At 51.4% G+C, this 26,276-nt stretch overlaps 1 protein-coding gene across 2 annotated transcripts in view; it reads right to left on the bottom strand.

The window, feature by feature from the left end:
- The window catches only part of NRXN2 (neurexin 2), a 159,524-nt gene that overhangs the window by 58,902 nt on the left and 74,346 nt on the right, over window positions 1-26,276 (bottom strand). Inside the window, exons 10-14 of one of the 2 annotated variants that reach the window (XM_027856256.1) lie at window positions 26,033-26,152; window positions 24,782-25,163; window positions 22,414-22,604; window positions 13,947-14,120; window positions 13,361-13,480 (exon numbers count right to left, since the gene is read on the bottom strand). In XM_027856256.1, coding sequence (XP_027712057.1) covers window positions 13,361-13,480; window positions 13,947-14,120; window positions 22,414-22,604; window positions 24,782-25,163; window positions 26,033-26,152 — 987 coding nt within the window. Of the gene's footprint in view, window positions 1-2,669; window positions 2,893-13,360; window positions 13,481-13,946; window positions 14,121-22,413; window positions 22,605-24,781; window positions 25,164-26,032; window positions 26,153-26,276 lie in introns of those variants that run through there. The other variant, XM_027856258.1, reaches the window with a different exon arrangement.

Raw genomic sequence — 26,276 nt, 5'->3', positions numbered from 1 at the left:
AGGAGGGGGGAAAGTTATGAAGAGGACAGTTGAGGTGAGAGCAACAGAGATGGGGGTACTGGGTGAGGGAAACATAGATCTGATGAGAAAGTAGATGCATAGAGATAGGGTCAAGAGGGACCAGAGAGGAGAAGGTGAGGAGGGAAGAGATGAGAGGGGGCAGAGAGATGGGCTTGGAGTGAGAGAGGTTAAGGGGATGTGGGTGAAGAAGTACAGTGAGATGGTACGAGAGGAAACATGGATAGAGGAAAGCTGAAATATTAGATAGAGAGATGAGAGACGATTGGGGCAAGAGATGGGTATTGTGAAAGGACAGAGATGGGGGAGGTATAAGGAGATAGAAATATGGGGAAGTGTGAGGGACAGAGAAATGAGGTATGAAGGAACAGAGATGGGGGTGAGGAGCAGAAAAGTTAGAGAGGGCAGGGACAGGAGTAAGAGAGAGCAGAGAGTTGAGAAGAGACAAATGGGGGTGAAGGCACGGAGATGGGCACAAGGGGACAGAGAAGAAAAAAGGCAAACAGAGAGCGAGAAGACAGTGAGATGAGAATTGTGAGGAGACCAAAAGATAGGTAGAAGTGTGAGAAGGAGCAAAGATGAGTACTATTATACTCAATCACTGGGGCAGAGATAGAGGTGTGAGAGGTCAGAGAAAGGGATGTGAGGGACAGAGATGAAGGAGAGAAGGCAGAAATGGAGGCAACAGGGAGCAGAAGTGGAGAACACAGGGACCAAGATATAGGAGAGAATGGAAAGAGATGGAAGTCTGAGGGAGCGGATAAAGAAGGATTGATGGGGCAAAGATGGAGGAGAGGGGCAGAGAGAGAGGAGAGTGGACTGAGATGAGGAAGAAAGGGGGCTGACATGGAAGAGAGAGGGCAGAGATGGAGGAGAGAGGGATAGAGATGGAGGATTGGGATGGAAGGAGGCAGAGATGAAGGAGAGGGGATAAGATAAAGGAGAAAGGGGGCAGAGATGTAGCAAGTGAGAAGGGTCTGAGGATAATGGTGCAAGGGGGCATGAAGGTGCAGAAAGGATAGATGAGGATGTGAGGGGAGCAGAGATATGGATAGCAGAAATGTGGATGGGATAGAAATGGAACTGTGAGAAGACAAAAGTAGGAGCAGAAAATGGGAGTATCAGGGAGCAAAGAGATGGGTTCAGGGATGAGATTTCAAAGAAGTCGTTAATAGGGATCTAAGGAGAATGAGGGATGGAGGGAGAAGATAGGGGATTGACAGGAAGGTAGAAGTGAGAACCCCACGCGGGACAGAACTGGAGTGAGGCTCCTCAAGGCACATACTTTAGGAAAGTCTGGGATGGGGCAGAAATGGGGGTGAGCAGAATAGAGAGATGGAGGTGTTAGGACAGTGAAGAGAGAGGACAGAAGACATTGCAGAGAATAGAAATAGCAGGGTGGGAGGAACCATGAGAGGCCCAGGAGGCACAAAATTGGGGTGAAGGCTCTCCGGAAGCCTGGGCTGAGGGCCACTCACCATAAGTGGGAAGGATCTGAGACAAGGGTGTGAAAGGAACCAGAAACTGGGGAGAAAGGTGATGCTGAAAAGGAAGGGGGAAGAAAGTGTGAAAGGGGAAAGATGGGTTCAGAGACATAGGTAAAAAGGAACTCAGAGAAGGGTGCATGAGGTCAGAGCTAGAGATATGGGGGAGACAAGGAGATGGAGGTGAGAGGAAGGGAAATGAAGCATAAAGAAGTCAAGGATGGAATGGGAGAGGCTCAAAGAGATGGGGTGGAAGGGGGCCAGAGTGGAGGGAGGAGGTGGTCAGAGAGGGGCTTAAGGTGGGTCAGAAAGATGGAGCTATAGAGAGGGTCACAGAGAGAGAGGTGTGAGCTGGGTTAGAGATATGGGAATCAAAAGGGCTGGGCTTGTGAGTGGGGCCAGAGAGAGGAATGTTAGGGTGTCAGAGAGAAGAAGGAGAAGAAGCAGAGGGATGAGGCAAAAGATAGGCAGGGATGCAGATGTGAGGGGTCTGAGGGATGTGATAAGGGAGCAGGGACAGAGGTGTGAGTGGGTCAGAGAAAGGGCTACAGGGGTCAAAGAGGAAGGATGGGAGCATCAGAGAAATGTGTGTATAACAGAGGTAGAGAAGCCAGATAAGGGATGAGGTGGGGTGGGGAGGGTTGTGGAAGTAGAGAGATGGGGGAATACAGGAGGTCAAGATGTGGGTGTGAGGAGGCAGAGATGGAGATGTGAAGGGGACAGAGATTGTGACTAGGAAAGGCAGGGAGATGAGGTTGTAAGCAAAGCAGGGAGGAGGGTCAGAGAAATGGAGATGTGAGGGAGTTAAGAAATAGGGGGCATGAGGGGGTCAGTCATGAGGATGCGAGGGGATCGGAGAGATGGGAGGATAAGGAGAAAGATGGAGGTAAGAAGATGGGGGTAATGGAGGTAGGGAGATCGGGGGAGGGGAGCTAGAGGGAGGTTGGAAGCAGGGATAGGGGTGTGAAGGTGCCGAGAGTTGAGAAATAAGGCTCTGAGATGAAGATAAGGGAGGCAAAGATGGGGTGAGAGTGGTACGGGGGTGTTGAGGCAGAAAGATGCGGCTCAGAGGGAGGCAGGAATGGGGCTGAGAGGAGAATGGGGAGTCCAGAAAGCCAAGCAGGGGCGAGGCCGAAGAAGGGGCTGAGGGAGGAGAGGGCCACTTACCGTGCCCGCCTCGGGTGAGGAAGGGCATGCGGTTGATGGCGATGGGCACGGTGCCGTGCTTGCTGTGAAAGTGGTGGACGTGGTGGGTGGTGCTGAGGCTGGAGGAGACCCGGGCCCCGTCGCCCTCGCCCGCCCCCAGCAGCAGCAGCAGTAGCAGCAGCAGCAGCGCCAGGGCGGGGGGACAGGGCGGGCACCCCCCGGGCCCTGGGCCCCCGGGGGGCATCTCGGCCGCCGCCACCTCACAGCCCCATGGCCGGGGGCCGGCGAGGGGGGGGCCTCCAGGCCCCTGGAAACCCCCCTCCCGCTCCGAGCCCCAACAGGGGGGAGGGAGGGGAGACAGTGAGGTGGACCAGATCCCGATCCTCGAGCTGGAACCAACGGAATCAACTGGATCCCTCCAGGCTCCGCGGGGCGGCGGCAACGTCAAGGTCCAGGACGCCTGGGTCCATCGCGGGGGGAGCTAAGGGTCTCCCCGCATTTCCTTCTGGCGGAGGGAGGAGGGGTCGTCAAAAGCCAGGGGGAGCGCCCGGGGGAGGGGGCATGGTGCCGGGGTGGAGAGACAAGAGAGGGGAAGGAAGAGCGGGCGGAGTGGGGGGGGGGGGGGTCCTGGGGAAAAGCAGAACCCGGGGGGGGGAAGGGGAAGGGGGGAGGGGGAGGGGCGGCGGGAGAGGAGAAGAGGGGCAAAGAAGGAAGGCACCGAGAGGCACCCCCGCTCCCAGGCCGTGGGGAAAGAGTCCCCCAAAGATGGGGAAGGAGCGAAGCAAGGAGGGCTACGAACCGGCCTGATGCTGGGGCTGGGGCTGGGGCCGCCCGCCGGGGACAGAAGGAGAGGAAGGGGCCAGAGGAGGGAGCGGCCCCCTCCCCGGGGGAGGAGGGGGGGCAGGGACCAGGGACAGAGGGAGGGGGGAAGGGGGGGGCAAACCCAGGGACTAGGCAGGGAGAGGAAGGTGGGAGCGAAAAGGAGAAAGGAAGCGCGAGAGAGATTCCGGCGGAGGGCTGGAGGCAGCGGAGTGTTGCTGCAGAGGCAGAGACGGCTGGAAGGGGAGAGAGAGGGAGAGGGAGCGAGCGAGAGAGCCAGGGAGCGCGGGAGGGAGGGGGGAGCGCGGGAGGGAGGGGGCAGGGCGGAGGAGGGACTGCGCGGCTCCCAATCTCCTGGCGGCGCTGGGCAGCTTCTCTGGATGCTAGATGCTCTGCTCCTCTCCTCTCCTCTCCTCTCCCCTCCTCTCCTCTCCTCTCCTCTCCTCTCCTCTCCTCTCCTCTCCCCTCCTCTCCTCTCCTCTCCTCTCCTCTCCTCTCCTCTCCTCTCCGCCCCCACCCCCCCACCCCGGGCTCCCTCTGTAGCGCTTTCTCCCTCTTTCCCCCTCCTCCTACTGATCAGGGGCCCGGCTGAATAATTGAACAGGGCTGATGTTGTCCCTTTCCTGCCCCTGCCCCTCCCATTCCTCCTCCTCCTCTCCCCCCAGATCTGACTAAACCCCAAGTCTCCCTCCATTCCTTCCCTCCCCTCGCCTCGGGCTCCAGGCACATCAGAACACACCTCCCTACCCCCCCTCCCATCCTTGGCCACGAGTGTGCAGCAACTTAGCCTCCGCCATGCTCACGTCCACAAATCCTGGGCTGTGGGCACAAGCTGCCGTGCACACATGTAGAGGCGAGGGCTGTGTGCACCGGCGTGCACCCCCACTAGGCGGCCCACGGAGGGCCCACGTGCAGACCCGCACACCCAGGCGTGGCCCCACAGCCTCCTCGTGGGTGCAGGCACGCAATGTGCTCCCCCAGTCATCACCCCTTGACATACATGGTGTGTGTGTGGGGGGGTGCAAACATCCGACAGATGGGGGTCCATCTTGGGGAATACTGGTGCCTCAGTTCTCTTCTGCACTGGCATCATGCCCCTGCCACTCTTCCAGTCCTTTTCCTCCTCAGACTCTCAAGTAGCCCTACCAACCCCACCGAGCTCCACCTTTCCGTCAAACCCTATACTGTCACTGGAGACGCATTTTTTGCCAGGTCGGTTTTCTACCTACCTTGGCTGACCCTTACCAATTCACTCAGCTCACAGTCACACGTTCCTCCACCACCCCTTCCCCTTAAAGACTGTGCCTCAATCAGAATGTCTGCCAACCTAGAGTATTTACCCATTCAGAGCACATTCTCCTCCCCTGCCCTTGAGCCTATGGTGAGTGGAGGATCACCTCGGTTCCTCCCCAAAAGGGCTTCCTCACCCCATACATTGGTACCAAGCCTTCAGCTCTGCCCTTCTCTCTCCCTAGCATAAAGAGGTCAGAGAATCATAAACCTTTGGAACTGGAGGGGCCCTCAGAGGGCATCTAGCCCAACCCCCTCATTTTTGGGGGGGGTGTAATTAAAAAACAACATACCCAGTTCTGTGAGAGCCCTCCCTTCCTGACAAAGGCCCCCACCCCACAATGTCACCAAATTAATTGGGGGGACTCAATTTATCAGTTTTTTTTTTATCAACCTTCTCTCCATCATCAGTAGATGAGGAAACCGAGATCCAGGTACCTTAAGCGACTTGTGCACAGTCATATAGCTGGAAAGGAGGGAAACTGAATTCCAAACTGGACCTTCCGGCTCCAAATCACAGAAGGGGATAGGTGGGTGGGCAGCATCTGAGGAGAGGGAGCTGTTGATGTCTATTCCCCACCCCCACTATCACTGAGGGCTAGTGGGCCGCTCCTGAACCCTACATTGACAGGAGGAGAAGGGGAAGTGAGTGGAGCAGGAGAAAAAGAAGAGGACGCAGAGTATAAGAGGAGAGAAAAAAGAGAAGAGGGACAGAGACTTCCAGAGACAGAGAACGCAGAAAAAAAGGGAAGGCACAGGATAAAAGAACGGGGCTGGAGGGAGGAAGGGAGAAAAAGGAGAGAGGAGGATGGAAGGGGTGGAGAAGAACCTGTAGGGGTTGGTTCCTTTCTTATCGATTTCAAATTCATTTCTGGAGAGGAGAAAAAAAGACCACAAGAGTCCCACGCGGAGCACTCTTTCCCCTCCCCCTTTCCCCCAGCGGAGAGGGGGAGCCCCTTAGCACTCACTGCTCAGAAAGCCCCAGGACTTCTGGGTCCTCAACTTTCGAGAGCTGTTACCCTGGGATGTAAAAAAGCTGCGTGGGTGGAGGGAAAGGGGGGAGAGGAAAGGAGTCCCAGGCTCCCCCTCCTCCAGTACTGTATGAAGGAGGATGAGTCCCCGGGGGTGGGGAAAAGGGCGAGGGTGGACCACGTTTTGGCCCTGGCCTCTCCCCATTGCAACCCCACCCCCGTTTTCCTCATCCTCAAAGCCTTGGGCTCTGGAATATTGACTGACACAGCTCGAAGGAGCCGCCAGCAAATTTATGGCCCCGGAGGGAGGGAGGGGGGGAGGGGGGGAGGGGGGGAGGGGAGCGAGAAGCCGGCCGGGGATGGGGGAAGAGCTCCTGAAGGGGTACAGGGGAAAAAGCCGTGGAGGCGTAGATGCAGAGACACCGAGGGCTGCAGATAGAGACGTAAAGGGCTCAGAAAAGGAGAAACAGCCAGGCAGACACCCAAAGAGCCTGAGCGCCCGCGGGAGGATGGAGGCCGAGAGAAAGAGGCAGCGAGCATGCCCAGCTGTGTGTGTGTGTGTGGGGGGGGGCCTAAGCCCAGTCTTAGGATTGCAGCTCTTCATACCAAATACTGCTTTCTCTCACCCTTGTTCTCCCTTTAACCTCTGGCTGCCTCAGTTTCTCCCTCCCTGGGGACGAATACGTGCTTCCGTGCAAGCCGAGCCCCAGCCCCAACCTCCACCCTTCATTGGGAGCTTCCTGCCTGGCCAGGTCCCAGAGGAGCCCAGAGCTGCCTTCAGTCAAGACTCCCCCACCCCCATCCCATTCCCTTTCCATTGAGTGGGATAGTCCAAGAGGGACTAAGGTTCGAATCCCACCTCTCACTCGAGCTATGTGACCATTCGTAGGTCACCACTCCTCACTGAACCTCAGTTTCTTCATCTTCAAATGAGGTTAATACCTGCCAGGGTGGTTGTGAGGTCATGATGTACTGCACATAACAGCACCTTGCAAAACCTTAAAAGCCTTCAGTTTCCTTATCTGGGAAATCAGGGATTTGGACGAGATGGCCTTCCAGCTCTGGAGCTATGTCCCTACGTGTGACCTTGGGCAAATCATTTCACACTTGTTTCCTCATCTGTAAAATGGGGAAATTGGACTTCTTATTCAGTCCTGTCCGACTCTTCATGACCCAATTTGGGGTTTTCTTGGCAAAGACACTGGAGTGGTTGGCCATTTCCTTCTCCAGTGTGACCCTACATACAGATGAGGAACTGAGGCAGACAAGGTGAAGTGACTTACCCAGGGTCACACAGCTAATCGGTGTCTGAGGCCAGATTTGATCTCAAATGGTCCAGGTCACAAGGTTAGCAAGTAGTCTAGATGGTACTTGGAAATTAGTGTTGGAGCCCAAGACCAGCTCTCTTCCCTAAATTGTTCCTCACATGTGAGCCATCATCTCCTACCTCCATGTCTTTGCACTGGTTGTCCCCAATGTCTGGAGTGTAACTCCTCACCTCCTCTAGCAGAAGCCCTTACTTCCTTCAAGACCCAGCTCAAATGCCACCATCAGCTTCAGAAGCCTTTCTACCCCACCCCTGCCCAGATGAGAATGCCCTCCCCGCATTTAATTTACATTTAGTCTGCAGGCTCTTGTACACCGGGGGTGGGGGGTGTCTTGGTGTAGAGGGGGTAGAGTTCTGGTCTCAGCCCCAATGCCTCCTGCCTTAACTTGCCAATGGCCCAGGCAGCTCTCCAAGACTCAAAACTGCAGGGACGGTGCTGGAGAAATCTCCTCACCCAGAGCTGATGAAGTAACAAGTCAGATCCAATCAAAAGAAAAAGAATTGTAAAGGTCCGTGCATATTACTTATCTGGATCCACTGAAGGCAGGAATTATTCATGCCATCTTTATCTTGTAATCCCAATGACTATCAGAGTACTGGCACTTAGTAGGCACCTAATACATGCTTCTTGGTTCATTGATTATGCTACAATGCCTCCCAGTGCCCATTAGGTTACTGGTGGGGAAACTGAGGTAACAAACTAGGAAGGGCTTGATTTTGAAGTGTTACTGCAAATCCTACCTGACCAAAGGATCCAGGGGTCCTAACCTTCAGATCTCCCTTTATGCCCACCTGCCCCCATTCCCTGAGAAATGAGGGGGAAGGACTTGACTTCTCTATACACACCCCCAACAATGTTGGATTCCCTCCCATAAGCCTCATCTCTCAGTCTCCCCTCCAATAAACCTCCCACACCTTTAGTCATCCTGCCTCATCCCCTGACAACTTGGCCACTTGAAAATTGACCCTCAGAGCCCTGGAAGGATAGAAGCCAATCCCACCAATGCTCCAGTGAGGGCAGGATCCCCAGACCCCAAATCCTACTCTCCTCCTAGCGAGGTTCTGAGAGCTGCACTGTGCTCTTTATTTTGTTCTCCCCCCAGACTACTATGCCTAATATCCTCCATCCCTCCCACCCGATCCCCAGAGCCCAAAGCAGTATTGGTGTGGGGGTCCTCACTACCCTTCTGTGATTTTGTGGTCATAACACTCAGAGCTGGAAGGGGCCTCAGAAATCATCTGGGTCAATCCATTCATTTTACAGACGTGGAAAATGAAGTACAGAGAGGAAAAGGCTTGCCTCAAGGCACCCAAGTGTCCCCAAATGGGGGAGCCAGGATGTGAACCCAGGTAGTTTGACTCTTAGGGCAGGGTGCTCTCCATTTCGTCCTGCTGCCTTTGCGTCTGAAAAAACCTCCCCTTGGGACTCTGTGGTCCTCACGCTGATCCCTAGGCTCCCATAATATTGGAGGGAAAGGGTCATTCATATAGAAGTGGGTGGGACCCACCAGGTCTTCTTATCTGACCCTTTTGTTTTACATATGGGGAAACTGAGGCCAAGATATGAAGTGAACTTTGGCCATTGTGTGAGTTAGGATCATCGATCTCAGCTCTGGAGCCTGAAGGGGCCTCTGAGAGCAACAAGTCCAATTCTTTCATTTTACAGATGAGGAAACTGAGGCCAGGGGAGGGGATTCACCCAAGGGCACAAAAGTACTAAACATCCAAAGCAGACTTTGAACCCAGATCTTCTGACTCTATACCCGGTATTCTCCCCACAATGCCAAAGGGAAAATGCCCAAAACCAAAATACAAGCCGACAGGAGAGGCGGAGGATGAGAGGCTTGAGATCTGTGGGGTGGAGGTGAGACTGGGGAATGGGGGAGACCAAGGTAGGTTGTCGGAAAAAATACCGCCACTTCTCTCATGTCCCTAGATGCCAATCCCCCCTTTCCAAGAGAACAGATACCAACACCCTATTTTGGATTGGAGGTCCAACAAGCAGCAAGTTTACCCTGTATAGGCTGGGACCCATCTTCTCTTTAGTTCCTTTCACACACACACACACACACACACACACACACACACACACACACACACACGCACATGCACATGCACACACATATACACATACATACACACATGCGCATGCACACATATACACATGCACATATCCACATACACGTGCACACACATACATGCATGCATGTGAGCACACATGCACACATGCATATACACATGCACACATGCATACACACATACACACACATGCACGTGCATGTGCACCAACAAACAGCCAGGCATTCACTCCATCATTTGGTGACCATCGTGCTGGCGAGGCACTCTCCTCTCACGCCCCAGCTGCTGAGTTTCACCTTCCTAAGAACCCAGGCCACCTGCTTCTCTGTCCTATGGTCCTCCACTCCTCCTATCTTTTACCCTTGAAAGAGGGCAAGATGTGAGATCATATAATTTAGCTGGAAGGTGCCTTAGATCCCAACCTCCTCATTTACAGTTGAGGAAACTGAGGCAAATAGAGGTGAAATAATTTCCTCAAGGTCATGCTGCTAGTAAGTAGTAGTCAGGACTTGAATCCAGATCTTACAGCTCCAAATCCAAGGTTTTTCCCATTACACAGAACTCAAAAGGCAGCTGGCCCACATTTGTGCCTCATTCCAGTATGACTAGAAGGAAACTGCAGCATGATGGGCCTTTCCCCCTTTCACTCCACTTCAGAATGCCAACCACAAGGGTCCCTTGGACAAGATGATGTGCTTGCACTCCAAGGAAGGAGAAGCCCTAGCTGAAGGCAGTCTCCTGCCTCCTCCCACCAGCACCACATAAGTGTTGGCCTATCAGGCTAGCTACATTTTGTAAGCTCTGCAGGCACAGACCACCTGGCTGAGAAAGACCTCAGAGACTCCAGACTCAGAATGTTAGAGGCAGGCCCTCAACAGCCGTTTGGCACAGCCCCTCCACCTTCCCTGCCCCTCCACTGAGGGTTCATTGGGATATGAATCCAGGACCTCTCCTTTAGCAAACAGCGTTTAGTATAACTTTCCAAACAAGAAAAATGGAGCCCAGATGCAGGGGGTGGGGGTGGGGAAATCCTTGCCTGAGGCCATACAATGAGTTAGTGTTAGAGCTGGGACTAACATCCAAGCCTTCTTACTCCTTGTACCCCAATCAGAGAAGGTCAAACCAGAGGCAAGGCCCTCTGAGGTCCAGCTGGTCCAGCAATCCTTGCTCCAGCACAGATTTGATCAATAGATGGGATCTTTGGAGGAAAGCATCATGGGACCACAGGCTTTAAAGCTGGAGGAGACTTTGGGGATTACCTAGGCCAGGAGAGGGGAACCTGCGGCCACATGTGGCCTTCTAGGTCTTTGGGTGTGGCCCTTTGACAGAGTCCAAGTTTTATAGAAGAAATCCTTTTATTAAGGGGATTTGTTCTGTGAAGTTTGGATTCAGTCAGAGGGCCACACGTGAGGACCTAGATGGCCACATGTGGCCTCAAGGCCGCAGGTTCCCCACCCCTGACCTAGGCTAACCTCCTCATTTTAGACAGGGTAAAATGGCACCACAATTGATATGACTGAAGTCAGACAGCTAAGAAAGGAGCCAGGGTTCAAACCCAGATCTTCTGGTCCCAGATACAACGCTTGGTGTGCAGATGTGTTTGCACACTGGTGTGTGCTCATGGACATGCATGTGTGTGTACACCCCTCCACCCGGACTAGTTTCCCTTGTCTCCACATGTAACCTCCTCCAGTCCCATCCCCAAAAAGAAGAATAAAGCTGCTCCCTCCCCAGCCCTTCTCTGCACAGGCTGCAGCCTCTGTCCCCACTGCCCATATGGGAAAGATCAATGACATTGCAAGAATGAGAGCTGAGACCTTTGGGGGGCCCCACCCCAACACAGGGATGGCAAGAGGTACAGAGGAACACAGCTGCCTCCCTCTGGATCCCCAGCAGCTGTTGGTTGTGAGAAAACAGCTGCTCAGGTTGACCTTGTCAGGAGAGGAGTCAGCTGAGGAAGGGCTAAGGAGATGGGGGGGGGGGGGCGGGCTGGAGGATGCAAGGGTGCAACGACGAGTGGCCTGGGGGCATTCTGCAATTTGGGGGTCTTTGTGGGGGTTTCAGAGGAAGACAGAAGCATCTTGAGAGCAGGACCCATTTTGTTCTTGTCTCTGCATCCTCAGCACCCAGTGTATGCAGTAGGCTCTTAATCAATGCCTACTGGATTTAGCTGAATCCAACCGAGAGGAAGCAGCAACAGTTTGGCCTCTAGAGAATCTGTCTGGGCTACTCTGTAGTGGACAGAAAGCAGTCAGCTTATCCTGCACACCCTGGCTGGTGGAGGCATCTATGAAATGCAGTTTCTGACACAGTGAATGGCCAGGGACATGAATACATATGGATAATCATCCATGTGCAAGTTTGTGCCGGCATGTATATGTGCTTGTGCATGTGCATATGAGTGTGTCAGTGATGGTATGTGACAGGCCAGCCCTCCTCTTTCTCATGGGACCATCTTCCATCTCTTGCCTCAATAACTGTGGGTGCCACCTCATTGTTGCCATGGGCCCTCTTCTCTTTCTCCATACTCACTCTCTCTTGATCTTATCAACTCCCATGGGTTCAACTCGGATGATACAGACATCCAGCCCCAGATTGTTTCCTGAACTTCAGTCCCATGTCTCCAATTGACTATTAGATAACTGGGCATTTCAAACTAGATACCTAATAGGCATCTCAAACTCAATGTATCCCAAATGAACTTATTATCTTTCCCCCAGAACCCTCCCCTCTTCTCATCTTTTCGATTTCTGTTGAGGCAGGGCACAGCCTCCATTATAAAGAAAGTGCCAGACTAGCCATGCCCTCATTCCTCTCTGGGCTTTCTAGGTGGGTACCTTTCCTTCCCTCCCTCCACATCCTTTCAGCTCTCTTTTATAGGTTGTCTTCTGCCTTTAGAATGTAAGTTTTTTGAAGGCAGGACTTTTTCTTTCTTTCTTTCTTTCTTCTTTCTTCCTTTCTTTCTCTCTCTCCCTCCCTCCCTTTTTCTTTCTTCCTTTTGTTCTTTCTTTCTCTCTCTCTTCCTTCCTTCCTTCCTTCCTTCCTTCCTTCCTTTCTTTCTTTTTCTTCTTATATGTGTATTCCTAGCACTTAGCATAGTGCCTGGCCCATAGCAGGTACTTCTTGACTTGACACACTCTGGCTTATCCCTATCAATCCCATCAGTTGCCAGATCTCGCCCATTTGACTTCCTCTCAGCTCTTTACCTCCCACACAGCCACCACTCTAGCTGTGCTCTCATCACCTCTTATCTGCTCTATTACAGCCACCTGCTGAGTGATCTTTGAAGTTTCTGATCTCTTCCCACACCAAAGCCAGATGGAGATTCCTAAAGCTTAGACCTGACTGTGTTACTGCCCTGCTAAAAAACCTCCACTAGCTCCCTAGTGCCACTGGGAAAACTATTCCTCTGTTTGGCATTTAAAGCCCTGTACCATCTGACATCATTTACTTCATTCACTCTACCTTCCAGTCACATGACATACCAGTTCCTACCTCCACGCTGTCCCCCATGCCTCTACCTTCCTTCACAGCTCAGCTTGAAGGCTACCTCCTGCATGAAGTCCTCCCTGATTTCCCCAGCTGCTGGTATCTTTCCTTCCACTCCACCACAAAAATGTCCTTGTATTTAATTAGTAGTTATTTTGTATATGCATCTATTGTATGTTTTGGTAGAATGTAACCACCTTAAAGGCAGGGACTGTCTTTACATCCCTGGTACCTAGCAGAGTGCCTAGCATAAAGTAGGAGCTTAATAAATGCTTGCTGTTTGACTGATGCCTATACATGAGTGTATAAGTGTCTTGTGTGCACTTATGTACCAACATACCTGGCACATGTGTGCATACCTATGTACATTTGTGTCCCCTGAGTGAGTGTGGGTATATATATGTGTGTGCACACACGTGTGCATGGATGTGTATGTCTACACAAGCAGCCCCCTGGTCCTGCTTCACTGTTGCTAGGATTTCAGGGAATTCTCCAGGCATGGATTCCCCCCATGCAGATGTTGGCACGCTAGCAGGGTGCCCCTGTGGGCTGCATGCTGGGTGGGCTCACCCTATCCCTCTCCCAGCAGAGGTGCTAGGCAGCAGCCGTGAGCTCAGACTGCCACCGAATGGAGCAGAGTGGCCTGAGGGAGGGGCCAGGACACCCCCTACCCCCACCCTCGGAGAGCTAGGCGTAAGCATCGCCTTCCCTGCCTCTCCAACCCCCAGCCAACTTACGGTCATTGCAGATGGGGCCCCCGTAGGAGGTCATGGTGCAGTCACAGGTGAAGCCGTCCCATTGCTGCAGGCAGACGCCCTGATTGGCACAGGAGTCTTCGGTGCAGGTGGTGCTGGGGCCTGAGAGTGGCAGAGACGAAGGGAGGGACATACCCTGTGGCTCAGCTCACTGGGGAGCAGCCCACCCCAAACTCCCAGGCAGCAGTCTCCCAGAGGAGCTCCACCAGCCCTGGGGGCAGAAAGGGAAAACCGACCTTTGGGCCCACTAGAGGGCACCACTAGTGAGGCTTGGGGCTAAGGAAGCCTAAAGCTTCCCAGGACTGACCACCGAGGGCACCTGCTCCAGTCCTTTCCTTTTAGAAAGGGGGAAACTGAGGTCCAGCCAGGGGAAGCCTCAACCAGAAGGAAGACCAGGCACAGAAGGACTCGAAGCCGCGTGTCCTGACATCTTTCCATCCTGTTATCTGTCTGGCCCTTTCCCCACCCCCGAGGACTCCCCAGAGCCCCCTTCCCCCCACCCTCGTCCCAGGCTAGGGGGGGTGCTCAGTCAGGCTGGCTCAGGGCTGGGGTCCCTGCCCACGCTCACCATCACAGCCCCTCTCCACCTGCCCGATCCGGTGCAGGGCGTCAGCGATGAGGTCTGGGAGGCGGCCGTTGAGGTCCACCGAAGCCAAGCAGCCCTGGAAGCCATCCCGAGAGGCCACCAGCTTCGGCAGATTGTTGAACATGTTCTTGCTCAGACCACCGATGTACAGCTCTCCTGCGGGGGCAGGAGGGGCCGGGGCTGGAGCGTGGGGCCCCAGGACCCAGGCAGTGTGCCTCTCAGCCCCCAATGCCCTTCTACATCCCAAGCATCCTTCCTCCCGGTCCTCATTTCTCTCCACACACCCATTCCACAGGACCTCGGCATCCTGCCTCCGAGTCCTCATTTCCTTCCCAAGAGCCTCATCTTGTTCCCTTTCTTCCTCTCTTTCTCTGCTTCCCCTTCCCTCCCAGAGGAGCCCAGGTGCCTAGGTCCCAAGAGGGAGGGGAAAGCAGCTGGGGGAGCCAGCTCTGCACTTTCTCCCACCCAGCTTCCAGTTCTGCTGGCAATCAGAGCCTTTCAAAGTAGCCTCTCTTCCCTCCACCCCCAACTCTGCTCTTCCCATCACTCTCCTATTCCCTTATTCCTTCCCCATCCATCTCTTTCCCAGGTCTATAACTGAGTCTCCCTTGCCCCCTAAAGCACTGCCTTACCCAGTCTTCCTGAAAAGCCCCAGAAAAGGGAGGTGGTGGGACCCTATGAACGTTCATTTCTCCATCATTAACCTGTCAACCCTCTGTGGTAAAGGTGGAGAAGGGAAGAGAATGGAATAAGCATTTCTATGCTTACCTACTATGTGCCAGGCGTTGTATTAAGCATTTTACAATTCGTATCTCGTTTGATCCTCACAACAGCCCTGGGAGGTTGGTTCTATCATTATTCCCATTTTCCAGATGAGGAAACTGAGATAAACGGGGTTGAGTGACTTGCCCAGGGACACACAGCTAGTAAGTACCTGAGGTCAGATTTGAACTTGTGTTCCTGATTCCAGGCCCTATCCACTGAGCCACCGGTTGACTCCAAAGGAATTGATTCTGCCTCAATGCTCCCACCTTCCCTAGTCACGGACACTTTGTGTTCTGTTGAATTGGAAGAAGGATTGGACTTGTCCTGCTTGTCCCAGAGAACAAAAATAGTAGTGAAGTTGTCAAGAGGTCAACTGAGGCTGGCTATCCGGAAACCCTTCCTAACAATGAGAGCGGTCCTTAAGTAAAAGGTAGTGAGTTCCCCGTCACTGGAGGTCCTCAGGAGGTAGCTGGATGGCCAGGATCATTGCCAGTGTCCTTAAGGATCACCCAATCACCCAGTCTAACCAAGCGCCTCATTTTGAAGAAGGGGAAACTGAGGGCCACTTGTGTGGGATAGAGCAGAGAGTCCTGCTAGAGGGATGGGATGAGATGGGATGAGATGACCCCAGAGGTCCCTTCTGACCCTGAAACTCAGTGAATTGAATGCACTACTTGGCCCCTTGAGCCCTTCACCCACATGTAACCAGGAGACCAGTCCCACTGCCCCAAGCATCACGAAATGCCTTCCTCCCAAAGACAAGCTGACGATGCTATTTTCGGCCCTTTGCAGCTCAGCTAGCCCACACCTCTACCCACTGCCACGGCCCCCACATTCGCATGGATAACAGAGAGCTGACTCAGTGTGGTGGAGGCGACCACAGGAGCCAGGCTTAAAGCTAGAAGGGACCTCAGAGGACATAGGGAGCCAGGGCTGTGGTCTCAGGGGGTTCAAATTCTGCCTCTTCTCCTGGCTGTCTGGCCCTAGGCAAGTCTTCTCAGCTTTCCAGGCCTCAGTTTCCTCCTCCACAAAAAGAGGCTAAGGAGATTTGGACTACGTCCCCCAAAAAGCTGTTGTGGGAAAATGCTCACAGAGCTCTTGGAAGCAGCAGCAGTTGTCACTGACTCATTGATTAGGACACGGGCCAAGCCAGAGGCTGTTCTGGGCCCAGGCAGGGGAGCAACGTTCGGCCCCCTCTTTGGGTTCCTTTCTCCTGGGCATGCTCTGCCCAAACCGAAGGAGATGCTTCTGTAGAGGGAAGATTGGGCTTGGAGTCATGGGACCACAAGATCCTAGACCGACGGCAGGAAGGGACCTCAAAGGCCATCTTGTCAGGAAGAGGTGGGCTTGAATCCTGCCCTGAGGCTTACTGGCTATGTGACCCTAGGCCAAGACCTTAACCTCTCTAAGCCTCAGGATTCTCATCTATAAAATGGGGATAGTAATGCCTGCGGTGGGGCCTCTCATCACTTCAGGAGGGAGGAGGGCTCTGACCTTACCCTGAGCCCACCGCTGGAGACCTGGAGTCAGACAACCTCCCTACAATGCTGCTTAAGGATGCTAGGGTTCTGACCACCTATACTGCCTCATCCCAGAAACTAGTCAAAGTCCAAATTTCCAGATGATTTCAGGAGATCCAGAGCCTCCTCTCTGAGGCTGCCACATGCTTGATGATCCCAGGTCATCTCCAGGATTCTCACCACCTCCACCCAGGCCTGGGACAGATCTGGGCTCCTGCCACAGGGATGAGAGCACAGGAAAGACTCATCCTATAATCTCCAGAGCTATCCTACCCAGCCCCCTGGCACCTATAAGACTAGGAACCCAGGGGCCTCCAGACAGGAATGGCTCTGTAGGAACTAGTGTTCCCTGTAAGGGGAGGGAGTCACCAGCCAACTTAAACCCTAATGGGCTCCATATCCCTCAGGACCATGGACATCTCTGCCTATCGTGAGGCTCATAGCTGGAGCTGAAAAGGGTCTCAGAGGACAACTAGACCAGTCCCTTCATTTTACAGATAAGGAAATTGAAGGTCAGGGAGCTTAGGTAGACAGAAAAGTAAAGCATTTAATGTATGGCTTGCCCGATATCACAGAAGCAGTAAGCATCAGAGAGGGGATTCAAACATTCCAGAAGGGTTATGGGAAGGTAGATGGGGCAGAGAAATGGAAAGCTGGAGATGAGAGGGGGAGGGGAATGCACTACAGTAATGGGAAACCCAAAGGAAGGAAGGGAGTTATGAGAGGAAGTCATTTGCCTCCCTTGATGTCTAGTATTTTTACTGTATATGCAAAGTATTTTTGATATTGGAAAATGATAGTAATAGAATTCTGGAAGAACACTCCCCGATCAGCAGCTGAGTGATGCCAAGTTATGCAAAAAGGGGAGGTGGAAGAGGGCAGAGCTGGTAACTTGAGCCCAGAGAGGCCTCATTGGTCACTGAGCTCAGGACACATCAATCATCTCTGTTTGGGGAGTGAACTGTGGACTAGAGACTTCTCTTAGACTGGAAATCGCAATTTCATAGTTAGTCCAGCAGGCAGGGCTGGGGCTTTGAAACAGGAAGGGGTGGAGAGTCCACCTGAGGCCACTGGGGAGGAATTGATGGTGATATAGATTAGTTGGGGGTGGGGAGAGAAGATGGCGCTTTTCATCAAGGCCACATGGCTGCTAATGAAACTAGACAAAGACAAGAGTTCGGAAGCTCAGGGAAGGACCCGAGTTTTATACCTTCACATTCCCTCCTTCAGCAGCGCATCTCACCTCCTGCTTTACCAAGAAAATTGAAGGCATCGATCATGAGCTCCCTGATCTCCCTTTCTCCACACCTCTAATCCATCCCTCCCCCACATCTCCATCCAGCCTCTTCTCTGTTCTGGACCCTGAAAGAGGGAGCTGTTCTACTTGTCCAACTCCTGGGCTAAAATCTGTAAGGAGGCCAATTAGACTTAAGTTCACATAATATAGTGGTGGAAGAGACCTTTGAGGTCATCTCCTGCAACCTTCTCAGTTTATGGATGAAGAAACTGAAGCCCAGAATAGGCAAAGTATTTGCCCAAGATCACACCAGTAGTCAGCGCAGAGCTGGAATTTGAACCTAGGTTCCCAGATTCCAAATCTAAAACTCTTGCCACTGCATGACCATCACAAGAATCTAAGATTCAGAGCTGGAAGGGACCTTGGAGGACATCAAGTCCATTTGACAGATGAGGAAACTGAGGCCTGGAGAGAAGAGACTTGCTCAAGGTTATATGGGTAGTTAGCACCTACATTGCCTCTACATAAGGAAAAATGGAGCAATGAGAATTATCTTGGAGTGGAATGGGCTGACTTGGGAGGTAGAGTCACTCTCTCTAAAGTTCTTCAAGAAGAGACTGAAGGGCCTCTTGTTGGGTCTTCTGTAGAGGGAAGTCTTGGTCAGGTGTGGGTTAGACTACAGGCTTCTCAGCTTTCTTCTAGCTCTAAGCTCCTGTGGTCCTTCGATATTTGTGCACCCAACCCCATTGCTTCATGTCTCCAACAGAAGCTTGCCCCATGGATCATTTTTTTCTCATGTTGAATCTCTCTTTCTCTTTCTCTTGGCTCCTTTCCTAATACCTACAAACATGGTCAGCTTTCTCCCATACTTAAAAAACCAAACCTTTGATTGAATCTGCCCCCCCCTCCAGTGCCAAACTCCTTGAAATATCTAGACTTACTGCCCCCACTTCCTTCACCAAACCCTTGCCAAGTAGCTTCTGGCCTCAACTCGAGTAAAATGGCATTCTCAAAAGTTACCAGACATCTCAGCTACTAAATCCAATGGTCTCTTTTAAGTTTTCATCCTCCTTCTACAACTTTTGACACTAGCAGCCACCAAGCCTCCTGGATATTTTTTCCTTCATTGGATTTCCTGAAACTGCTTTCCTGGTTCTCCTTCTACCTTTCTGACCACTCAGGTTTCCCTGCTGGGTTATCATCTAGCTCCTGCCCCTTAAGCACAGGTGTCCCCACCAAGCTTCAGTACTGAATCCTCTTCTCCCTCTATATTCTCTCTTTTGGTGATCCCATTAGTTCATATGGGTACAGTGATCGTGTATGAACTCCCTAGTCTTGAACTCTAGTCCTAAATCACCAACTAAGTGCGTAATAGATATCTCTTCCTGCATATCCCCGCCATTGACATCTCAAATTCAAGGTGTCCAAATCAGAACTCATTGTCTTACCATCTGAGTATACCATAACTCCAAACTCTCCTATAATACTGCCATCTTTCTAGTCACTTAGAATTAATCACCAATCACCTCAGAATCATTCGGAACTCTTCCAACCCTTCCTCAACCTCCAAAATTCAACCAGTGGCTAATTCTTGTCAATTCTACCTCCTCCACACTCCTTGTGTCCATCTCTCCATCACACAAAATCTCAGAATCTCAGAGCCAGAAGGGACATGAGAGGGATCTAGTTCAACCCCTAGCTGAGTTAGAATCCACGTACAGCTGATTCAACAAGGGGATGTCCAGCCTTTGCTTGAAGACTTCCTATAAGGAGGGGCCCACCACCTCTAAAGGCCACCCACTCAGCTTCAGGGTAGCACTGAGTGCTAGGAAGATTTTCCTGACATTGAGCCCAAACCTGTCTCTCTGCAGCTTCCCCACATTGATACCAGTTTTGTCTCAGAGTAAATCCAATCCCCTTTCCATGTGACAGCCTGTCACATACCTGAAAACACCTCCCATATTTCCCCTGAGTCTTCTTTCTCGATAGTAAATATTCCAAGTTTCTTCAGTCAGTCTTCATACACATGATTCTCCAGGCTCTTTGTGATCCTGGTTGCCCTCATGTGGACCCTATACAGCTCAGCAATGTGTTTCCTAGGCTGTGGCACCCAAAACTGAACACAAAACTTGAGATGTGGGTCTGACCAGGGCAGGGGATGAGGAGATTATCACCTCTGGAGTCGTGACCATTAGTTCTCTCTCAACATAGCTTAACTCACCCTTTGGGCTGTCACACACTGCTGACTGGCTTCCATTGAGCTTGCCATCAACCAAACCCTCCAGAACTTCTTTAGGAAAACTGTTACTTCACCAAGCCTCCCTCAGCATCTGCTTGTGAAGCTGGTTTGCTTAAAATCCATATGTAACCTTTACATTTATCCCTATTACAGTTACCACAGTTATCCCTATTACAGTTACAGGGGACCAAGTGTAGATTCCTGGAGCACTTCACTGGAGACCTCCTTCCATCAAACCCATTAGTGACCATTCCCCAAGGCAGGCTAGGCTATCAGTTATCAATCAACCCAGCAAACTGTACTAGCCTACATCTCTCCATCTCTTCCTAAAGAATAACATAACAGACACTGTCAAATGCTTTGTTTTAATCTAGGTAAACAATACCTCCAGAATTACCCAATCTACTTGGTTAGTAACGCTATCAAAAGAGGATATGAGGCTCATCCGCTTTGCCTTGTCTTCAATGAAGCCATGCTGGCTTTTTGTGATCATCACTTCTTGGCTGAGTGGTCACTAACTACTATTTTAATAATTTAGTTGTACCTGAGGAGGGGTTGTTTTTGCTTTTTTTTTCTTTCTTAGCACTTAACATGGTGCCTGGGACATATTAGATATTAAATAAATGCTTGTTGACTAGACCCAATCTGTGATTTCATTGGTTTAAGAAACTTCCAAGAGGAAACTCCTTTTATCAATGCAAATTCTTTTGCAATTTAAAGCTTTAGAGAGTTGCCTAGGACACTGAGAGGTTAGGTAATTTCCCCAGCGTCCCACAGGTGGGTCAGAGGCACAGCTCTTGTGACGCTGTCCACATGCTGCCTTTAGTAATATACACTAGAATTTTGATATGAAGCTCACTGGCCTGTACTCTACAGACTCCATTCTCTTCTCCTTTTCACTTTGCCAGTCCCAAAGAACCTCTCCTGTTCTGTGTCATCGTACAAAAATCACCAGCAGTGGCTCCAGATACCACCTCCTCCAGGTCTTTGAAGACCATGCCACAATTATAGTTTGGGCCTGGTGACATACTCATCAAGGGCAGCCTTCCTGTGCTTCCTGTGATCTTCCTACTTATCTTGGCTATCAATTCCCTATTAGCCATTTTGGTTCTGTCTTCTCCAGTCCAAAGAGCATTCTTCTTGGCAGAGAAAACCAAAACAAAATAAAGTTTGGGTAGCTTTGCCTTCCCTCTATGCTCTATTATCACCATCTCATACACCTTGAGTAACATTCCTATCCTTCTGTGATCTTTCTCTTTTCCTCAATAAAATTAATGAATGAAAGAAGCAAACCAAACTCCTTTCCATGGTCCTCAGCCTTCCTAGTCAGCCTCAGCTCATTTGGAGACAGATTCACTTTTGGGTAGACTCTTTGGTAACTTTCCTTGTTTCCACCTCTACATACACACATATGTATTTTAAAACTCTAAGTTGAGTGAGGAGCTCACTATGTGGCCACATCAGCTTCATTAGATCAATACATCTTTTCCTCCATGTTGGAATGGTTTCCCTTTTATGTCCTCAGAATTTTATCTTTGGGAGCTCCCTATTCCCCCTGAACTGACTTCCCCTGTGGAATTTTAACCCATGACATCCTATCTATCCTTCCTCTGGAATCTTTGAAACCTGTTCTCCCCAAATCTTAGGGACTATCCTCAGCTTTCTCCTCCTTTATCCCAGGTTCTAAGGTGGAGTGTTCACTTCCATCTAAGGTCCCCATCATTCAGCCACAAAGGAAGGATGATAAGAGATTATGGGAGAAATTCTGGGAATTGCAAGGAGGAGATTTTGGGGAGGGAACAAAAGAAGGAATAATAGGAGTCTATTGGAAGGATAACATAGGGTGTCTTAGGGAGAGAAGATGGGGAAATCACAAGAAGGGACAATGGAGGCATCATAGGAAGAATGAATGATAGAGGACACAGGAATGAATGATAAGGGAGTCTTTGTGAGATACAATGAGGGGAGTGTCATAAGGAGGGAATGATGAAACATCACCAAGATAGCTAAATGGATTTTATGGGGTAGGGTGATGGGAATCACAGGAGACATAATAAGGGTGATAAGAAAGATGAGGGGAGGTTCCCACAAAGAAGGTGATACGGGCATCACAGAGAGGAATGATAAGGGGGGGCACTGGAAGGATGGTGGAAAGAGTCATGGGGGAGGTGACTGTGAGTTATAGAGAGGACAACAAAAAATCAAGGGGGAGATGATGGGACATTTTAAGAAAGAAATGTAAGGGGGAGGGGATAATGGGGGGTCAAGGAAAGTCACTGGGTAATAATAGAAGAGATTATGGAGGTCACAGGGAGGGATTTGGGGTTTCATAAGAAATACCAATGGAAGGTTATATTGAGGTGGGGGGGTCACAGGGAAGGATAAGATGAGGGTAAGGGAATTTAGTGTTAGGGTTACAGATGATGGGTCACAGAGGAGATGATGTAAGAATCACAGAGGAATGACCAGGAAGAATACCTAGGGATGTCACAGAGAGGGACATGGGACACAGAGATGGCGGGAGGCGGGGGTGAGGGTTGGAGGTTCACAGAAGGAACATTGGGAGTTAGAAAGAGGGATTTTGTAGGAGTCAGAAAAGGAATTTTGAGAGGTGTTGGGAGTGATGGGGGTCACAAAGGGAATCATGGGGGACTAACAGTGATGGGTGATCAGGGATAGCCCTCTTACCTTTGAGGTCCAGGTTCCGGGCGCCATTGGAGTGCTGCGTGACTGTGCGTGAGTCAATCTTGAGTGTATGCACATTGCCTGGGTCCCTTGATACCACCACATTATGCCACTGGTTGTCATTGACAGGCTTGTCTGAGTTCCCCTTCATCAGAGATGGGCCATTCCCCAGATCAAACACATAGTGAATGTACCTGATCAAGGCAGGGAGAGAAGACATGGGTTCGTGTCAAGGAGATAAGGGAAAAGGGAAGGGTTAATTAAGAACACAAGGAGAACATGCGGTGGTGGTGGTCAGAGACCCAAAAGGGATGTGAGGAAGATGGCAGGGCAGTGTCAATAGCAGAGAAAGGACAAAAGCTACAGGCAGTCAAGGAATGGAGAAGTGGACCTTCAGCTGGCAAGGATGAGGGGAGATAATGGAAGGATCTCTCAGTGGAGTGTGACTGGTGGAGAGAAGCCAGCAAACAAAGGCAACAGGCAAAAGAACAATCCTATCCTAGGGCAAAAGGAACTTTCCTGGGAGAGGGAACCCCAGGGCATTGGCTCCTGAGTCCCAGAGGAGGGACCTGGAAGGGGAAGGAGCCTTTGACTCGGGGAAGCTACAGGAGGTTATAGGGAGAGGGTACTGCTGAAATCCCTGGAAGAACTACAAAGGAGAAAGCTCGGAACATTCAGCAAAACAGGGCAATCTGTGCTGGGGAGATGGAGCTAGACAAGGGACTCTAGGGCCAGGACCCAGGACGCTACAACGTCCATCAGAGAGGAAGGAGCAAGTGGCATCCCAGGGGAAGGAATGGGGCCAGGATATTCACTGGAGCCAGAGCTGGGATGGTGCTCACACACATCCAGCTTCCCTGCCTTTTACAGAAGGGGTAGCTGCAGTCCAGAGAAGGAAGTTCCCAAAGTCACCCAGGCAACAAAGTCAGGGTTCAAACCTAACCTTCTGACACCTCCCTTCTCTTCATTTCCACTCTTTCCCCTTACTTCCACTTCTGAACACCCAACCATTGGATGGAGAAGACTACCCTGGTGGGGTAAGCAGGGAAGGAAGTTGTGGGCAGGGGACCTAGGAGCACAGTCATGTGGGGGATGTGCTTGGCACCAGGGTGAGGGGCATGATAGCAAGAAGCGGGCACTAACCAAGTGCTTAACTTGTGCTGGTAGCAGGGGGGCTGGATGGGAAGGATAGGAGATGCATCACTCCCCAAGCCCCAGGTGCTCTAACTCAGGAAAGTCTGAAGACTTCCATGAGGAAGGATGGATCCCAAGAGGAACCCGAAAGCATTGTAGGAGACTCCAAGGGACATCAATCCAAGCAAACGCCTGCTTCCAGCCTCTCTTACAGCCCTGATGTCTAATCCTACTCTCCACGGCTCAGGAAACCCAATTCTCATCCTGCCCTCTCCATCTCCACACCTTCCCTCACCTGATCCCCCATGCTTGGAGATAGGATCCTTCCCTACTTTCTCCATCAAGCCTTCCCTGACTCTCCCAGAAGGCATGGGTCTCTCTTCTGTATTTACTCCAGCGTCCGTTAAACACGTCTTTAGATTCTAAGCTCCTTAAGGAAAATACTCGTATCTTATTTTACCCCAGCATCCAGCCAGGGCCTGGTACAGAGTTTGGCGTCTAATAAATGAGTGCCAAATTGAAATGTGTTTGAAAAGGCGAGCAAGGAGACTCACTTTTGTCTTTGTGTCCCCAGTGTTCCTAGCATTGTGCTTAACAGATATTAGGCATTTAATAAATATTGAGGTGAATAGAATTGAGTTAGAGTGAATGGAGGTGGTATATCTGTGCCCACAGGGTGCCGTCAAGCCCTTCTCCCACAAACCACCGTGAGTGCTTTGTGCAGTTTTTGTATCTGATTGAGTCCTTTGTATCTTCTGAATTTTTATGAGGTGAAAACAAAGGCTGTCCTGCCCACATGCATTGTTATCCTGAGTGCTTGTATGGGAGCTGGGAGCTCTGCTACAGTTGGGGAGATCTGGACATGAGCTATCCTTAAGCTTTATTTTGGAGGTTTCCTTGGAGTTTGTAGGTGGGGGAGGGTGGTATAATGAGTCAAAGGAACTGACCCTTGGGGATCAGTCCTCAGATTAGACCTGGTCCACGTGAGCCCACAGTTTGGAGGAACTTGGGTTCCATCTTGGGTACAGACAGCTCACTGAAGGAAAAAAGGGGCAGACCTATAAGCAGTGGATTGGGGAACTGGGCCAGTGGGCATTTAGCTTGGCATCCATGCCATGTCTCTTTGCCAACAAAAGGGAGCCCAACCAAGGCAGAGGGACACTCCCATGGGGATGCAAGGCAAGAGGGCCATGGGCCTGGAGGGAATAGCCCAGGGTCGGGGAGTCAACTGGCTCACCCCTTGACCAGCTCAATAACGATGAAGTCGTTGCCATTGCCTGAGTTGAAGAGGAGGAGCCCGTCAGGAGCTGTGGTCTTGAACTGAAAAAAGAGATGCATGGAGGCGTAGGCTTGGAGCGTGGCGAGTGCCAAGTAACTGGCTCGACTCTTAAAGGTGACGGGGTCGGCCACGATGGCCCGCAGGCCAAAGCGGGCATTGAGCTCACAGTAGGTGATGTCGCCATCTTTGCACTGGTCCATGTAGGGCTGCCCATTGAATAGCAGCCCACTGAGGTGCCCAATGAAGTTAGAGGGCACCACAGAGATGAAGCGCCGCTCGGTCATGATACCCGTCTCGATGTTATGGAACTCCAACCTCGTGTGGGCACCAGCCATCTGCCCTGCTCCAGGGACACAGAGTGGAGGAAGAGAGGGTTTAGTTAAGGGAAGGTCCCGGGGCAGGGGAGGCTGCTCACCAGTCTGGAGAAGCCTCTGGGTCCCTTCTCAAGGTCATGTTTTTAAATGCATAAAATAAAATACTTAGGATGATGAAGGAAACAATTATATTGAAACACAGTGATCAATGTATTTTCAAAAACAAATTCAGGGGCTCAGGGTTAAGAACCCCTGACCTAGTCCAACCATCCTCATAGAGTGGGAAGCTGAGGTATAGAGAAGGGGGATGCCCCCCTTCCCACAAAAGTCTTAAGTAGCAGAGTCTGGATTCCAGGTTCTCTGGTTCCAAACCTTGTACTTTCAACGTGTCACACAAACTCTTGGCATGGTGCCCCCCATTTCACCTGTTTGACCCAGGAGATCACCAATGTCTCAAAGATGGAAGGAGGCAGGTGTTCAGGCTGAGCATATTCAGAAGATTATAAATTTAGAGTTGGAAGGAGCCTCTGAGGTCATCTTACCTCAATTGACCAATGAGAACCCTCAGGCACAGAGAGACCCAGGATCACACAGGCAATAAATAACAGAGCTGAGATCTGAACCCAGTCCTTTGATTCCAGTTCTAACTCTCTGCCCCACTGTATCACGCTGCCTTTCCTGACACCACGAGACTAAGAGATTGTTGAGAAGGAGCCCTGAGGTCCAGAGTGCTTAGCGGTAAGGAAGTGTCCCTGGGAGAAAGGTGAGATGACACAAGTCACTCAAGCTGGGGTGAGGGGCAGAAGTGAGGAAGGGGCAGCATCAGACAAGGAGCCCAGGGGGAGCTAATGAGAAAGGGCCAAGACCATCCCCCACCATCAGAGCCTCTACCTACCCTCCACAGTCACATTGTCCACGGACAGCTGCAGGCTCTTGCCACGTCGTACCACGCGGACTGTGTGCCATTCATTGTCATTGAGCTTGTGTCCAGCAAAGAGTGTCTCGGGGCCTTTACCTGTGGCACCGAGGGGGGGGTGAGTGGGGGACTGTGAGGCACAGCCCCAACACACACACACACACACTCACATACACACACACACACAGCCTCGCCAACACAGCCAATGTGTGCATGCACACAG

The sequence above is a fragment of the Vombatus ursinus genome, unplaced genomic scaffold (assembly GCF_900497805.2).
Source record: "Vombatus ursinus unplaced genomic scaffold, bare-nosed wombat genome assembly UNPS02011369.1, whole genome shotgun sequence".
Lineage (NCBI taxonomy): Eukaryota > Metazoa > Chordata > Mammalia > Diprotodontia > Vombatidae > Vombatus > Vombatus ursinus.
Note: the sequence above shows the minus strand (reverse complement) of the source record. Positions and strands in the feature narration are given on the sequence as shown.